The sequence below is a fragment of the Pyxicephalus adspersus genome, chromosome 5 (assembly GCF_032062135.1).
Source record: "Pyxicephalus adspersus chromosome 5, UCB_Pads_2.0, whole genome shotgun sequence".
Classification (NCBI taxonomy): Eukaryota; Metazoa; Chordata; class Amphibia; order Anura; family Pyxicephalidae; genus Pyxicephalus; species Pyxicephalus adspersus.
In genome coordinates, this window is record NC_092862.1 from 83,347,139 (window position 1) to 83,364,529 (window position 17,391).

The window sequence follows — 17,391 nt, forward strand, 5'->3', positions numbered from 1 at the left end:
GGCACAGAGTGATCAGAAGGGGACAATTAATGGCACATGAGTGATCAGAAGGGGACAATGAATGGCACATGAGTGATCAGAAGGGGTTAGTAAAATGGTAATCCCCCCGATTCTCTTGTGCCATTTTGATTCCCCCCTCTGATCCCTTCTGTGTCATTTTACCGATAAGTGACTGCCCTCCCCCCACCCAGATACCCCAATGCCATTTCTTTTTTTACCCTTACGGTAGGCATGAGCTCACAAAGGAAAAGCTACACGATAGAGTACAAGATGAGAATCATGGAAGAATCTTGGGGCCAAACTCTTCCTGCTTTCTGCAAAGAAAATATGTTGAATATCTGAATGGTCCGCAAGTGGCGAGCAGAGTATGGTAAACTCATTGAAGAAGTGGAAAATGGAAATGCTAAAAAACGCAAGAGTGGATCAGGTCAGCAAGCAACATTTCCCGAGCTGGAAGATCTGATCTGTGAATGGTTTGTTGACAGGAGAGCAAAGGCTTTGGTTGTGACTAGGGCTCAGATTCAAGAATTTGCCCTTGCAATAGCACCACAGTTTGACATAGCCGAAAACTTCAAAGCATCACAACACTGGTTGGATAATTTCCTTCAGCGAAATGAACTGTCTTTAAGAAGATCCACAACATTGTTTAGGCTGAAAGATGCTCAAGTTATTAAGCTAGCGCTTGCATTCAAGTCCTTTATTGATGATATTGATTTCTCTAAATACAATCTTTCTAACATGATTGCTATGGAAGAAACTGCAGTGTTTATGGGCCAATCATCTCAAACAACAATTGAACACCGGGGTGCCTCCTCAGTGTACGTTCCCTCCACTGCTTACGAAAGTGTACGTGTTACCTGTATTTTGGCAATTCGTCTGAATGGCACTAAAATCACACCTCTAATCATTTCTAAGGGTAAGAAAGAAAAGATTGAACGTGTTTCGGGAATTTTTGTTCTTGAAACTGAAAAAGCCTGGGCCACACAAGCAGTGATAAGAAAGTGGGTCGATTTAATGCTGCCACTTGTTATGCGAGGGAGCCAAAGAGGTCTACTAGTCTGGGATGCAGCCAGCATTCACCGTGCTAAAGATATGAAGTCATTTCTTCATGAAAGAAAAATAGATCAAGTAATGATTCCCGCAGGAATTCCCTATCTCCAGACTCTTGATATTGCAATAAACAAGCCATTCCAAGACAATCTGCGCATGGAAATTAATGACTACATTAAAAATAGAATGGAGAGAAATCAGCGCAGAAACTTTGTGAAGCCTAAACTGTAAGAGGTTGTGACTTGGGTGAAGAATTCATGGGAGAAAATCACTGATAGTTGCATTGAACATGCACTACGAGCAGGCTACCTTGATAAGAAGTACTCATTTAAGGACAGTGCTATTGCTAAACATGAGAGATTTGGTCCACTGATTCTAAAAGAAATGGAGTCAGAAGTATTAGACCTGGAATTTCAGAGTGGGGATTGTTATGATGATGTTCCAGAAGATGATGACTTGATTGTCATTGAATAAATGTGTAAATGTACCGTACCATACCGTAGATTGTTGTACATGGAAACAATGACACCGTAGTAACAAGAAATCGGATGCACAGTTTGTCTGGCTATGCTGGTTTGTGATGACAACTACCGTTATTACTGTACCATATACAGGTAATAAATTTCCTTTTTTTTCAACAATAAATGTATACTGTAGTCCTCTTCATTGAAAAATAAGACATCCCCCTGAAAATAAGACCTAGGGCATATTTTGGCATTTGAAAAAATATAAGACAGTGCCTTATCATAGGGGAAACGAGGTATGTGTAACAGGCACCGCTACAGCCGCTTAGTCCATCTACAGATTTCACTCCAGGCGATAGTGAGCGGTACTGAACGTCTCCCCTGAACCAGGGTTTCATGGCATGAGGAAGGGGTAACCACAGTGCAACCTCATAGCCAGTCTGAATGCAGCCTTAAAGTTTGGTGAGTGGGTAAATTTATATTTGAGGCACAACATTGCACAGGCAATTGGCAGTACCATGGAAGTGGCCCCCAGGGGTCCCTAACATGCAAACTCATTTGGGGACCCTGGTCTTGAAATAGCCAATCACCCAATTTTTTTCTTTATATAGATAACCCTTCATTTTTTTTTAAATGCCTTTTTAAAAACAAAAAAAACAAAAAACAAAAAGACAAAGCCCTTCCGATTCTGTCATTACTGTCATTTGTCATCTTTCTTTATAGGTTTCAAATGATGAAGGTGATCCTTCATTTTTAGATTTTTGGAATGCCCTTTTCTTGTTCCTTATGTTTTTTTTTTACCATCAGCTGTGAGCCACAATATTACCCATTGGAATATATTTTTCAGTTTGCTTTTGTAGAACAGAGTTGAAACATTCCCATTTCTGTTCTGTGTTCCTTGAGGACAATATTGTCTCCCAGTTCAAGTCACAGAGAGCCGACCTTAATAGAGGAAAATTTGCTCTCTTAAAATTAAATGTTTTTCGTTTTTGCTTCCTGTTTACAGCTTACATTAAATGAAATCATATTATGGTCACTGCTACCCAGATTCTCTTTTATTTGCACATGTGTTATCCTACCTAAATATGAGAGAACAAGTCAAGACCACTTTGAGGCTGTGATCCACACCTTCCAATCCCCTATTAGAGTATTTTCAAAATTCAAGCATTTGTTCCAATTACCTAAGCAACTGATCCAAAGCCAATATATAATATACTAAATATAAATATACTGAATATAAGAGACAAAAACTGTGCAAACAGGCAGCACAGTGGCTCAGAGGTTAGCACTCTTGTCTTATCAGCAATAGGTTGCAGGTTTGAATCTCGGCCAGAACACTATCTGCATAGAGTTTGCAGGTTCTCCCCGTGTTTGCGTGGGTTTACCTTAAGCACTCCAGTTTTCTCCCAAATTCCAATAACATGCAGTTACGTTAATTGGCTTCCCCCCAAACTGACCTTAGACTGTGTTAATGACAATGACTATGGTAGGGACATTAGATTGTGAGCCCTCTGTGAGGGACAGCTAGTGGCATGACTATGGACTTTGTAAAGTGCTGCGTCAGCGCTATATACATACTGGATAATAATAAAATACTGTCTGTATAGAGTTAAGTAAGGGATATTCAATTCAATCAAAAGCATTTTCAGCATCCAATCCTAATAACATGAGATGGGGGTGAGTGTTATGCTGCAACCGTGGCCACTGCAGCCATACATATACCTACTGTAGAATACCTATTTTTAACAAAGCCTAGCTGATGCGTTGTTAATAATGAGTGGAGAAATAATTGTATTCTATTAACCATAATTTTGGCCGATATTTTATAGTCAATGTTTAACAAACATAGGTCAAAATTGGATACTAATTCTAAGTCTCTACCTTTTGGAATCATAATAGTAAAGGTCTCATTAATTTCCGGATAAGGGATATTATGAACTAAAATAGAGTTATATACATCCATAAGAAGCGTTGTTATTTTAAATACATCAGAATATATAGTATAGTAGTATACAGCATATCAATCCATTCCCAGGAATTTTCCATGTCCTATGGATTTTAAAGCTTTATGAACCTCTTCTTTAGTGATAGGGATGGCTAAACTCCCATGATCTGCTGTAGGTTTGGGTAACTTTGCTTTGTCCAGCAGTGAGGGTAACATGCTAGGCTGTAGAGGCAAAACATGTTTAATGGCTGACATAACTGAAGGGCCAGCTGTAAATGTTTGCTAGGCTACTGGGTTGTTAATCTTAGTTATGTAGCGTTCACTTCAATGTGATTTAGTTAAGCTCGGTAACAGCGGTAAAGTACAGTAGAAAAGAAGGTCCTGTACTATACCCTTTCACTGTACCCTGGCTCCAGCCCAAGTTTACTACCTTATCAAGAGACCAGTATGTTACCTGATTTATTTAGACAGCACTAAACACCATTGTTTTGAACTGACTAGGAAAATAAACTAAATGTGTGTAAAGATACACACAGCAGCTAACTGTGAAGAAGATTTCTACTTCCTGAGAAGCTACTTTTTCCATAGCTTTTCTCTGTAGAAATGCTGACGGTGCTGGCTGATGATGTGTTGATCACATGACCTGAGAGTGGGGAAAGGAAAAACAGCTAACTGTGAAGAAGATTGCTACTTCCTGAGAAGCTACTTTTTCCATAGCTTTTCTCTGTAGAAATGCTGATGGTGCTGGCTGTTGATGTGTTGATCACATGACCTGAGAGTGGGGAAAGGAAAAATGAAACCACTACTTTAGGTATTTGAACACTAGCCCCTTACAAATAACAAGCCTGATTTATTTAAGCTTTTCATACAAAAATACACATTTACCAGTTACCCTGGGTGATCGAGCAAACCTGGAATAGATCTGTTCAAGGATTATAAACATTTGCTAACAAATAGCAAATGGCTTTTAGGAAATCCATTCTAGGTTTGCTGGATCACCCAGGTTCACTGATGGAAGTGTATCCTCCAGAGCCTTGTGGAGCTTTAATAAATCAGCCCCAATGTGTCTCCCATGACCATTAGCCAGTGAAGGGCTGGGTGGTGGTTTTAACAATTCAGGTACAAAAACTAACAGTCACTTAAATAAAGCCACTAAAGAAAATTCTAAATAAAAAGCTATCATTTATGCCATTCAATTGAATTATTTTTACTAAAGGAGTTACTATAGACTAACAAAGTGAATTATCACTCTGCAAAAGATGTTTTACTCTCTTAGTAAATGCGATGAACATTCACAATGAATATTCAGTCATGTGCAAAAAAAACCAAAAGAACAGGATTTTTGCTTAAGAATGACTGGCTGGTTAGTTAAAATCAGTGGAGCCTCACCTAATATATGATGATAATAAATTAAAAGTATACAATTAAGTGTAGGTTTACATTAACAAGCTTATGTGAACATGCTGTCTAAAACATTTAGTGCATAGCAATAAACCCCATACCATTGGTAATGTAATTACAGATAAGTTGAGTTACTATTAATGATTGCCTTTAGGAACATAATTGTGTTTTTAATTTTGCACTGTGTTTAACAAGAACTCATTTAGGTAATTGGTTTCTATTAAGTATGTCAAGCCAATTAACCTTGACTAAAACACAAGAATGCTTTTATAAATCCAGTTTTGGCAGATTAACCTATTTTACAATATTCTTCTAACTGGTCTGAGTTTGGTTTTACCCAGCTTTCCAAAGCTAAATCAGCTGGTAATTAGCTCCTAAAATGCACACAGTTTAACAAGTTTACACTGCCTCTCTTTTTTTATTACTTTCTTGTTTGTGACTTTTAAAACCTTAATTACATTTATATTTAAAAAGGTACATTAAGCCACTACTGAAAAATATACTATGGCTTGACAGGTTCTTGTGTCTTATATGTGTTTCCTTGAAAAGGAGCAGTTGAACAGCCTGTATTACAATTTCTTTTACACTATCCTCTTTTTTTTTTTTTTTTTTTTTGTTTTTTTTTTTTGTTTGTTTACAGCCAGATGTTAGTAGAATAATTGGAGATTTGCCAATGATGTGGAAAATTGGACAGTTTGCATGCAAATCAAATTCCAATAATCTATATTAATGTTCAATTTAACCTAAGTAATCCTATCCAAATAACTACAGAATCAAATAATCTATGACTGACTATTCTCGATGACCTTCACAAATATTGGGAGGTACATGATATAAATAAAACAGGAGAAATTACTATCTGTATGTTTTTTTATTTACAAAAACTTGTTTATTTACTCTCATTCATTTATGCCTTGTATAAAAAAATATATTTACAGCTATGACATGTATCTGTACAATACCAAGTGTGTCACAAGATTTTAGTATTCTCGGGTTCCTCGCACTACAGTTATATACAAATAGTAAATAGTGTGTAAAAAAATACTGGCAGCTTTTAATAGTTGACTTTGGTCAATTTGCTGCCAGATTTTGCTTTATATGTAGATCTTCTCCAACTCTATGCACACTATCATTACCATTACTGAGTCCCTTCCCCTTGAGGTCCTGAACATGAATCCTATTAAAACTAAATATATATATTGGTGGCAGTAGTTTTTTTTTATGCACACAGTTTTCAGTATAGAATTTTGCTTTGACACATGCACTGATCTGCCAGAACAATTTTATGTGGCTCCAGTTACCTTGGACACAGTATGTGTCTGCAGATCATCCACACTTTGAGATTTATAGAGCCTTTTTTCATATTTACAGGTATACTTATTTACTTATGTGTTGCTATTTATTACCATAACATATGTAATTTTGCCATGTTAAACCCAATGCAGCTTGAATTTATGCAACTATAAAATTATTGTAGGTAACTTTGTAAAGGGAATACAAGTCTTAGGGCTTGTTCAGATCCTACTATGCACAATCATCAAAATGCCTGATTTTTGCATGAATTTGCAAACACTAATACAGGCATTTGCATACTGCCTGTTCAAGCATTTTAAATGTTTTAAACACTTCTCATTCAAGTCTATAAAGGTAAGAGGTGACAAATCGCCCCTTTAAATTTAAAGTAATCCTTATTCAATAAATTCAAGTGATTTATTGGCTGTCAGTGAGCAGTGAGTGATGGAACTCAATCATGGGCCCAATTTTCTGGTTGGAGTGTCCATGTGTGGAATAACTGTAAAGAGGCTGTTTACATTCATGGGGGCAAAAAAGGTGTTAGGAGTTTTAGGGTTTTGGTGTTTGTAAAATCTACAAAACAGGGCTAATGACTGTCTTCGATAGTTTTTATATATGCAAATATAAATTACAATTTTAGAACAAGCTTTCGGGAATATAGTATTCTTTTTATGTCCTTCATAGAGTGGTCCAAAAAAAATGTGACTAAGATAAAAAAAGTGGAGGGACTCAAAGTGGACAACAAAATATCCAGTGAAAATGGCTAAAAGAAAGGCTAAAATCAATAAAGATCGAAATCTTATAACAAGGAACTGATTTATGAATTCGAGAAAGCTGGCAGGAATAAAAAAATATTATAACAACATTTGTAAAGACATTTAAATAAAACAAATTTTCTTTTCAAAAGACCAGAAAGTAATGTGCACCTATGTATGTTTAAATATACCCCTGGAAAATTCATAGAAAATATTACACAGAAGATTTTTAGTAATAAAAGGTAAGGTCAGATCGACCCAATAATAACTTGCAAACGGATAACCACATTAATTGATAACACTACATCAGAATTACTGCAATCAATTGATTAGAGTCAAAATTGCTCACCAAACTATGCAAACGTATTTAAAAAACAAAACACTTATCAGTTGTTTAAAAATGCTGAAAAAGTGGGACCTGAAAGACTGTGTAAATCAGTTTTCGTTATATCAAATATGTTTCAATGCAGACTAGATCCTTACACTGAAAGAATATTACCAGATCCAAAGCCACTTGATTCCAAAGCCTCAGAAGAACCTAGGAAATATTGCAGAGGTACATTATCTAATTAAAAACAAGCCAAAGAGTTCTTGCTTTTTGAATAAAGAAAAGCCTCTGACTCTGTCAACCTAGTAAATTTAGGAATGGCCCAGGATTAAAGACATTTAGCAGATAATAGCAAATGATCTTTAAGAAATTAATTTCAAGTTTGCTGGATCACCCAGATTCTCCTATGGTAGTCTATCTGCTACAGTCTTGAAGAGCTTTAATCAATCAGGCCCAGGTCTCACAGAAAATATAAACATCTTGGTGCAAGGACTAACCATCCAAAAAGGAAACTCTTCAGAAAAGCTATGCATGGTCAACATTGACCAGACAGTAGTTATTGTTAAGTAATTTATGTAATATGGTAATTTCTGTTAGCTGCATACTTGATATAATAAACATAAGATAAAATACAGTAAGTGATAATCTTTATCACTACAGGTGCATGGAAATGTACACATATTTTGAAGCATAGGCTTTCAGTGTTATAGTAATTGACATTTCCAAACAGTTCACCTGTGTTTTGGTAATTTGTAAGTCCATAAGTTTAGGTGTACATAAACAAAAATGTTTTTTTTTTAGACTTTACACTTAGATGTACCTACACTCTTGTTTCTAGAAATACTAGCAAGCAAAGGAGTCAAGTGCTAGTGAGGAGTCAGGTTCTTCTTCTCCTACCTGGCTCTCTTGCTGGCTAACAAGAACCTGACATCAAAAAGTGTGTATGGCTACATAGCACTGAATATTGGGTGTGGTTTAAAGGGGTACAGTTAAAAAATCTCCAGAGCATACCTTAGTGATTTCCAATACAGCCCTGAGTAACAGACCTCAGTGGCAGGTTTCCTCAGTAACAAACCCCCAGTGACAGACCCACTGCTAGTGACAAAACTCCAGTGCCGACCTCAGTGACAGACCCCCAATCACAGACCCCCCATGTAAACCTCAGTGACAGACCTCAGTAACACAACCCAATTGCAGACCTCAGTAACATAAAGGTGTTTTTAGTGATTTGCAAAAGGCTTTAAATGTTTTTGTCAAAAAGCTCCCTAATAGATCTTTTTTCAAGTATATTTCACCTAAGTAGCTCAATGAGTGGAATTGTCTGCATTTATTCTTCTGCAACAATGAATACCAAAACAAACAACTTAAACAACTACAGATAAACACAGTGATTGCGCCCAGATTTTTTTTACAGACTTCCAGACTGCAATAATTTAGGAATTCTACAAGTGATTTCTTTTTAAGGAGTGTAAAGCGGAACTGAGCTTCTAGAATAATATATTTGGTACTTCATAACTTTAAGAAATACTATTTAGAATGAGAAGCGATTAAGAACCAAAATAATTTGGTTCTTGTGTACAAATGTTTTAATAATAAAATAGCAAATGATTACAGGATAAATAATATTCAGTGTGAAATAATAGGAAAAAGTATAGTTGAAAACTCCAAGTTCTTGTAACAAAATTCCTCGTCTACATTTTATGTGTGCTATCATGAGTCTTTGAGCAGAAATGTGTAAATGAAACCAAGAGAAGTAAAATGCTAATCAGCAGGGTTCCTAGAGTGATTTGCAGCTGTATGTACAGCACTCGTTCATGCATCCTGCAGTCGTTAGTCGTTGGAAAGGATCGTGAAAGTTCAACTTATCTCCTTCACTGATTATCACCCGTGCTGTGATTAAGAGTTTACTCTTTTGGTTATCTCTCTAGCAGTGCAGCAAAAAGAGAGCACATGCAGGGATGCTGGTGCCTTGTATAAGGGCTTCAGATTCTGATCTGGGGTTTTGATCCGCAGTAAAAAACCTGCAGGTGTTAGTTCTCCTGGACAGAGAGGAATTGGATAATGCATAAAATGCACTGAACTGAAACAATGAAAAATAAAAATACCAAGAATGCAAACTAACAAGGCAATTTCCCCTAGTAATATTCAGCATTTTTCTTTTACCATAAAAAAGAGGCACCATTTTATGGGACACATGACATACCCACTGCTCTTTTTATGGTTACCTTATCTAAAATTGCCAGACAATACATGCCAATTAAAAGAAGGGTAAAAAAGTCCATACACAGATAAATATTTGTTTCTTTAAAACACCCTCAATTAAGAACAACCAAGTGGAAGTGGACATAACACAATTTGATAGGCTTATAGTACCTATAGAAACTGTTGGGTGTAGGTTAAACTCATCCCTTGGGTCAATATTTGCAATGTAAATGGTTACAAAACTGTAAAAACTTATATAAGTATGGGCAGCAATAGTTTCCAGTGACCAAGTGATCACAAATAAGGTGCCGTTTTGGTGCACCTTAAAAAGACTTTTTATATTTCTGCCATCATTTTTATAAATTATTTTCTTCTTTGCTTAACAGGAAATATTTGTGATTAAAAGCTGATAAAAATTAGCGCAGCTGCCAATTGTAAGGAAAATCTTAGCATGGGACAGGTAGAATATTATCATGCATATTTTATCAATTTTATACAATTTAAATTATTAAAAAGATGATCAAAATGTATCAAAGTCTTTTCAAATGACATAGATATGGTTTCAGTCAGTTTCCACCTAATTTTAATTACTTGCTTACCAGAAACTAAAAAACATATGTGACTAAAAAAATATTAAAAGCTGCAAAATGTGCTATTGTCTGGCTAGGTCAAAAATATAACTGAAACAGAGAACCTATATTTACCTTTGTAGTAAATAGGTGTTAAAATGTAATCGTCAGACATTGGCAATAACCTAGCTTTAAAAAATTATCTTACATTTATAGATAGTTAAAAAAAATAATATGTTAAGTTACTTACCAATTTTAGCCAAACTCGCCACTAGAATCCATACTGCAATAATATATGGGTCCTGCACATGATGCCATTTAAAGGTTACTATCTGTAGACTGGTAGGTGCATCAGAAGAATGACCTCCACCTTCCTCGGAAGATCTACATTTGTTTGCCTCTGTTACAGGGGTGACATGTAGGCACAGCACTGTAATCGCCAAAAAAAGGAAAATCTTCTCCATTTTCTTTGTTCCTTTGAACAATCTTTCTGTGCTAGCTGTGATCAATAGACTTATCCTCAAGATTTCAAGACCTCACACCATACAGAAATGAGTTATTTCATACCTCTATAGTTACGTCTATAGATCAATATTAGTTCTTGCCTCAGTCGATAGTTAGTTCTATTCAAAGGAATCAATCCAGTGTTATCAGTTCTGGCTTTCTTGCATATTGCTTCTCAAGTAACTCTTAAGTGTACTTTAACAGAGATCAGTTACTTACAAATATAAATAAGTAAAAGTACAGAGATGCTTCAGGTAGTACTGGCATGTGTGTTATGCATGTGCTTTTATGCCACCTAAAGGGAGAGTTTCAACAGACTACCCACTCCCCCTCCTCACAGGTACAAGGAACCGCCTTTTAGTTCCTACAAACTAAATCATTAAATGCTAACAACAAGTAAATAGTGATTGTATACATTAAGACTTAACTAAAAAGGTTTTAATTTCTCATTTACATTTTTACGAATACAATGATTACCCCAAGTCAGAGATACCACATTATAGGTTTATTCATTTTCATTCAGGCCATTGTTTTGACTTCTGTTAGAAATTACAATCATTTTTAGAATATCACTATCCTAATTTCACAAAATACCAGAGCAAGTGTGGCTTGTCATAACAACTGAAAATTAATTTTCTTTTTCAAATGTTCAAGTGTACATGTTTGATCCTCAAAAATCAAAAAATCAAGACTGCTCATCTGCAAAATTTTAAGATAAATTTTAAATGGCAAACTTTAGTTTTTTTGTCTTCTGGAAAAGATTAGGGGCTTAGTCTGAAACACTACTTTAATGTGCTAATCATAAATATAAATATAACACATGCTCAGAAATTCCATCTTGAACACTCCACACATGTCCACCACTCGTTTCGCCCAAAAATGCTTAGCAAATCAGAAATCCAAAGAAGCTGATCACAATCTAATAATTTTAGGTCTGAAAAAACATTATTCTAGAAAGTACATGCTCAGATTTTCCATCTTGAACACCTCAAAAATATTCCACCCAAGAAGTGGCAATCTTTGGTTCTGTGGACATGTAGTGAGCATGAACTGGCTCCCTAGTTTGCAGGCTACGTCACCTGATCTTGCACCTGTGCAATGCGAGATAGGGTGACATAAAAAGGCAGAAGAAGGGGAAAGAAGATGGCAGAACACAGTGCTTTCTCTACGCTGAGATGAAGGCAGATTACAGGACGACGTGGACCCCGATCCAGGAAACCTCCTGAGGGATCGATAGATCTGCGAAAGTTAACTTCTGCTTTAAAGAAGCTTTAAGCTTTTTTGCTGTGAGCTTTTCACAGTGTGCAATAGAAGGTGCAGAAAGTCAGAAAGAGTATGACCTATTTCTTGGTTGTTTATTTAGCATAATTTAACCCTTTCCTACCCAGCTTTACTGTCCATGGCTAATTCATTTATTTAAAAGATTTTAGTTTTTGTGTTCATAAATTTTTTTTTTGATTTTTGAAAATTTTATAAAAACAATAAACAAATAAACATTTGCATTCATCCACAAAATAAAGGAGATGAACAGAGAAACAGAACATGTACCTGTGATAAGTTCTATACAATAATAATACTATCATACATGTACAGATAATTGTAACAATAAAACTGTTCTGTGCAGCATATTTTCCTTCACTAAACAGAGATCATTTCTTAACCTTTGAGTGCAAAAAAAAAATAAAACTACCCTTAAAAACAATAAAACATAGTGGGGAATAAACAACTCAAATGGGAAGGCAAACATCTTACACTGAGAGTGGTGAATGCAGAGCAAAGCATTACCAACCAGATAATGTTGTTAGGGGTATAAAGGGGATTTGCATATTGCAACCATGGCTCCCATATCGACATAAACTTGTCATGAGAATCTGACAAAATACCTGGTAATTTTTCATTTACTAATATATTGTTCATTCAGGATTTAACTTCCTGAAAAGGTAAAGCATGCTGTTTCCAATGGTGTGCTATTACTTGTTTTGCTTTAAGCAAAAAAAAGGACTAACATTGGATTTTAGTTTTTGTAATAATTCAATTCTGTTTTCAATTTTTCCCTAACACGTACACTTCCTGAGTTATGAGTATTAATATAGTTAACATCGTACGTGCATGTATTTTGTACTAAAACGTAAGCACCATTGAAGTGAATGTTAATACATCTTCAGTGTAAAGTAAAATAAGGCACACTGTGGTATAGATCTACTGAACAGTGTAAGTCAGGTACCATTGTTTCTTCAGAAATGCTTTGAGTAGGTTTTTCTTGTGTACTCTTTGTTGGGATTAACATGGTACAGAATCCAGCAGCCATCATACTTTTATTCCAGAAACCTTGGTAGCAGTGCTCCAATAACTGAATGTCCTGGTAAAAACGTTCTTGTTCGTCACTCACCATATCAAGATTTTACGTGAAGAATTCTAGATGTGAGTGCAAGAAATTTATTTTTAATGACACGCAACAACCCAGTTTCTGGTATGAATCAAGCAGATTCTGGACTCCTTCCTTGTATGCAGGAGACTTGAATGCATCCCAAACTTCTAGATCACCTGCTGGGAGAGATTGTTTGAAAACATCATCCTTCAAAACAGACTTGACCTGTGGCCCTATAAATATCCCTTCCTTCATTTTTGCAGTGCTTATGTTTGGAAACTTCTCAACAAGGTACTGAAAACCCATGAATTTTTATTTACCCATGGCCTTCACAAGGTTCTTCATCAAGTCTAACTTGATATGGAGAGGTGGCAGAATTATTTTATGTAAATCAACCAGAGGCTGAAACTTGACACTGCTTGTTCCGGGCTTATAGGTATCTCTTGGTAGCCAATCACGCTTGACATAATGGTCTCCCGTAGATCGGCTGTCCCACAGGCATAGGAAACAGCAATATTTTGTGAATCCTCCTTGCATTCCCATCAGCAAGCCAATGACCTTTAGATCCCCACAGATGTTCCACTGGCGTGTTTTATACTGGATTGCTTCAAGTAGTAACTTCATGTTATCGTAGGACTCCTTTAGGATAACGGAATGGGCAACAAGTAAACTTGGTTTGAAATTACCATTATGCAGTCAGACTGCTTTCAAGCTTCTTTTAGAGGAATCAATGAACATTTGCCATTCAGGTGGAACATGCTCTTGTGACAAACTGTTAAAGAGTGCATTTATATCATGACACTAGCACAGTGAGCCATCACTAATGAAGAACGTTGTCAAGTTATGATTTTGTTTTCTGTAGTGAGTTACAGTTATACCCTTTGCAAGCAAGTGCTTCTGTTTAAGCCTTGAAGCAAGAAATTCTGCTTTGTCTTTGGAGAGATTTAGATCATGAACAAGATCATTCAGCTCTGCCTGTGTAAAGGTCTCTGGTTCTGAATCTTCTTCGGGCCAAGGAGTCAGGATCAGATGATTCGGGGTTGTAACTGGCTGCAACTCCAGCGCATTCCTCATCACCTTCTACAGATGCAAGTCCATCATGTGGCGGTACCAGAACTGGCAATGAATCATCATAGGGAACAGGCCTAATTGCAGAATCAAGGCTGGGATGTACAATTTTGTGCTTACTTTTACCTGAGAATCCATCTTTGCTGACTCAGCAAAAATAGCAGTCGATTAGATGGTCTCGCGGTTATCTCCACACCATCGGGATTGCAAATGGAATTGCTGCTTTACGCCGATTTAGCAAGTCACGCAGACTGTTGGAACAACTGGTACAGATGACATAGGAAGCCCAAGATTTATCCTGGTCACCAAGTGGACAGCTGAAATATAATTTGTATATCTTTTTAAGTTCTGTGGTAATTTGGCAACATTGTGCTTTCGTTATGAATGAACCACACACGTAACAGAAACTGTCTGGATCATTAAGGCAATTTCCAGGCATGATGACAAATGAAATCAATCGCAGTTAGTGCGGTCTCTAACCTTTAAAAAAGAAAACTGTTGTTAAATGTTGTAAATCATTAAGGCTATTTATAATGAATTTTACACAATTTATAATTAGCTGAATCACAAAAACTAGACGTGCTAGAGAAAAACTGAACACAGATTGGAAATCTGCATCAAAAATACATCGAATTATATCTCTATTTTCATTATATCTATGAAAATGACATGTTGACCTGTGTTATGAAAGTAAAAAACCTATACCTTTTTTCAGTTCTAAGGTATTATGTATCAGGGCATAATAAAAAAAATCATCTAGTCCTTAGCAGGTTAAGTAAAGTTATTTAAATTTAATTGCTGTAAACATCACACAATGGGTTGTACTGTTACAATATTTTTTTAACAAAAATTAAACTAAAATGAAGATGTACAAAAGCACACCCCATGATTCAGTGGCTTTTGGAACTACCTTTAGCAGCAATACCATGAAATAATTGTTTTCTGTATGGATTTATCAGCCTCTCTATTACTACCTTAGTAGGTAAGGACAGGCAGAGGATAATTTTTGCCGCCTAGTACACCTGATTTACTTAGCCAAAAGTAACACAATTGTTTCTTGTACTAACCCTACCAGATATCTTCACCATTGGGGATTTGGCCTTATCTTTCTCACATGGATACTGGTCATATACTAAGACCCTGTAGCCTTCATTCAATATGCAGGCTTCCTCTCTGCATACTATGCCCCTTGTCCCCATTACTGTTTGCTCTGGTCATCAAGCCTTTAGCCCTGGCCCTGATTCCTAATATCCTATATTATCATTGCACAGCATAGATTGCCCCTTGGTTTTTCGCTTATCATGCAACTGCTAATATTTCCTTGTGAGTTAGCATTAAAGCATATACAGTATCTTCCACTGCTATTGATACCATCCTCTGGACTCACCGGCCATTAGAAAAAATATCTCAAGCCCCCTCTTGCTTTCATGGCTATGAATTTGGGTTGATGTTAAATATTCTGGAGAATAATGTCACCTCACTCACCTCTCCTCACTTTAGTCCACAACCCCTCTTTTTACCTGGCTGTGATAACTGTTTTGCTAGATGGATAGGTAAGACTTAATTACCAAAAACGGTGTCCACGCTTTTGCCTTACTCCAGGAATCACATAATATCTACCCCTCCAAACTGTTCCCATTATATTAAGCACCTTTTTTTTTAAGCATAACAGATTGTTATGGGTTTCTCAAGCTCTCCAAGCTATTCAAAAGCATTTGCGCCAGGAACATATGGACATGGGTATCCTTTCTATATCGGCTGTCCACTAAATACATTTCAATTAGAGTAAATATGGGATGTGGGAGCACGTGGTTCTCTAAATTTGTTAATCCTTGAAGCCAATTACAAGGTCTTCTTACGCTGGTATATGGTACCACTACACCTAGCTAAATTTAGGCCTGAGATATCTCCTCTCAGTTTTGGTGGTTGGGAGTTCACAAGGTTGTTATTCCACATTTGGTGGGATTGTCCATGAACTAACACAGCGTCTACCTGATTATCTTTACCTTTCCTGAAAGAAGCCTTCAGAAGGACCCATATGAGGCCACACGCCCCATGGTTGTACGAAATATTAAGGCAAAGGTTACTGTATGTGGTATTTCACCAATTAAATTTTGGTAATTAAATTATTAAACAGGTTGCCTGATTTTCGGAAAACATGGTCACCCTGGATTACAGTATTCAATATAATGGTGAGAGAGAGGTGCCAGCCAGATTATATATTTTTAGGCTAGGTGGACCTTCCTCCATTTATGCCTATATTCTGCTGAATACCTCTCGGTGCCTCACAGGACGCAAAGGGTACTAGTTTACTCACACCCAGTGATTTATTGAGACATGGCTGTTTATGACTTTTTCCATTAATGCTGCTCTGTATTTATGAGTTTCTATTGTCATTTATGAAGTTTTATTTATGAGATTTTTGTTTTGGAATATCTCTGTGTTCAGATGCACCTCTGCAAACCTAAGCCGTGTGTTCATGAAAGTAGAAGCTTGTGATCTTGAAACTAGAAGTTTGTGATCTTGTTGCCATATTTTACTCAATATAGCATAATGGACTTCATTTTTTAGGAAAGGACTATTAACTCTTCCTAGTTTAGTAGGCAGCAACAATTACTTCTTCAAGATCATTGCTGGGGCTTTCCTTTTTGCCATTGTGTCAGCACGCACCTTGCTAAAGTGTGTTGACACGCACTTTATGGAGGTGGTCATACTTGCTGATGATCAATTATTTAAGGGCATTTTATTAGCACCATATGGCTGCTAATTACCCTCTTGATTCCCATTAAAGTGGTAAGTGTGTGTCTGATTTTTCACATACTGCTTCTGCATTTTTACTTAAGTAAAGTAATTGAAAGAGGGTGTCTTTTTCTCATGACTGTATATTGTTGAATAGATTATTTTTCAAAATGACAGCCACAAATAGAAAATAATTTTCACAATTGTATAATACAAACCCTACATTCCAAAAAATCTTGGGGCAATAAAAATTAAAATCTGTAACACTGTTTATTTGAATCTTTATTTACCAGGCCAAATGACAATGAAAGGATTTTTAGTTTTTTCACTGTCAAACTTAATTCTATTTGTTAACATAAATAAATTTAGAATTGCTTGCAACACACTCCAAAAAAGTTGAGACACAGGCAAAGTACATAGACATAGTCATTCGGGCTAGGGAGTACCTTGGAAAAGTAAAGAGATTCTGCTGCTGCATCAAGAAATGCTCCCGAAACTGTATTTTGCAAGGAGGAAGCCATTAATTGATTTGGTGCATTCTCAAGTTCCCTGTCCCCAGCTTATCTGAGATGAACCATCATTGAGGACAATTGAAACATGTTCTGTGGTGAGATTAGTCTATGTTTCAGCTTTTTAGTTTCAGTGGAAAAAAGAGTAAACAATAACAACAATAAGGTGATAGTACAAGGAAATAACAACAGACAA

The 17,391-nt window shown here is 36.3% G+C and overlaps 1 protein-coding gene across 2 annotated transcripts in view; it reads right to left on the reverse strand.

The window, feature by feature from the left end:
• The window catches only part of SLC9A3 (solute carrier family 9 member A3), a 130,508-nt gene extending 119,777 nt beyond the window's left edge, over positions 1 to 10,731 (reverse strand). For both annotated transcript variants that reach the window (XM_072411969.1, XM_072411968.1), the window contains exon 1: positions 10,258 to 10,731. In XM_072411969.1, coding sequence (XP_072268070.1) covers positions 10,258 to 10,471 — 214 coding nt within the window. In that variant the 5' untranslated portion in view covers positions 10,472 to 10,731. The remainder of the gene's footprint in view (positions 1 to 10,257) is intronic.
• Between the last annotated feature and the right edge of the window lie 6,660 nt (positions 10,732 to 17,391).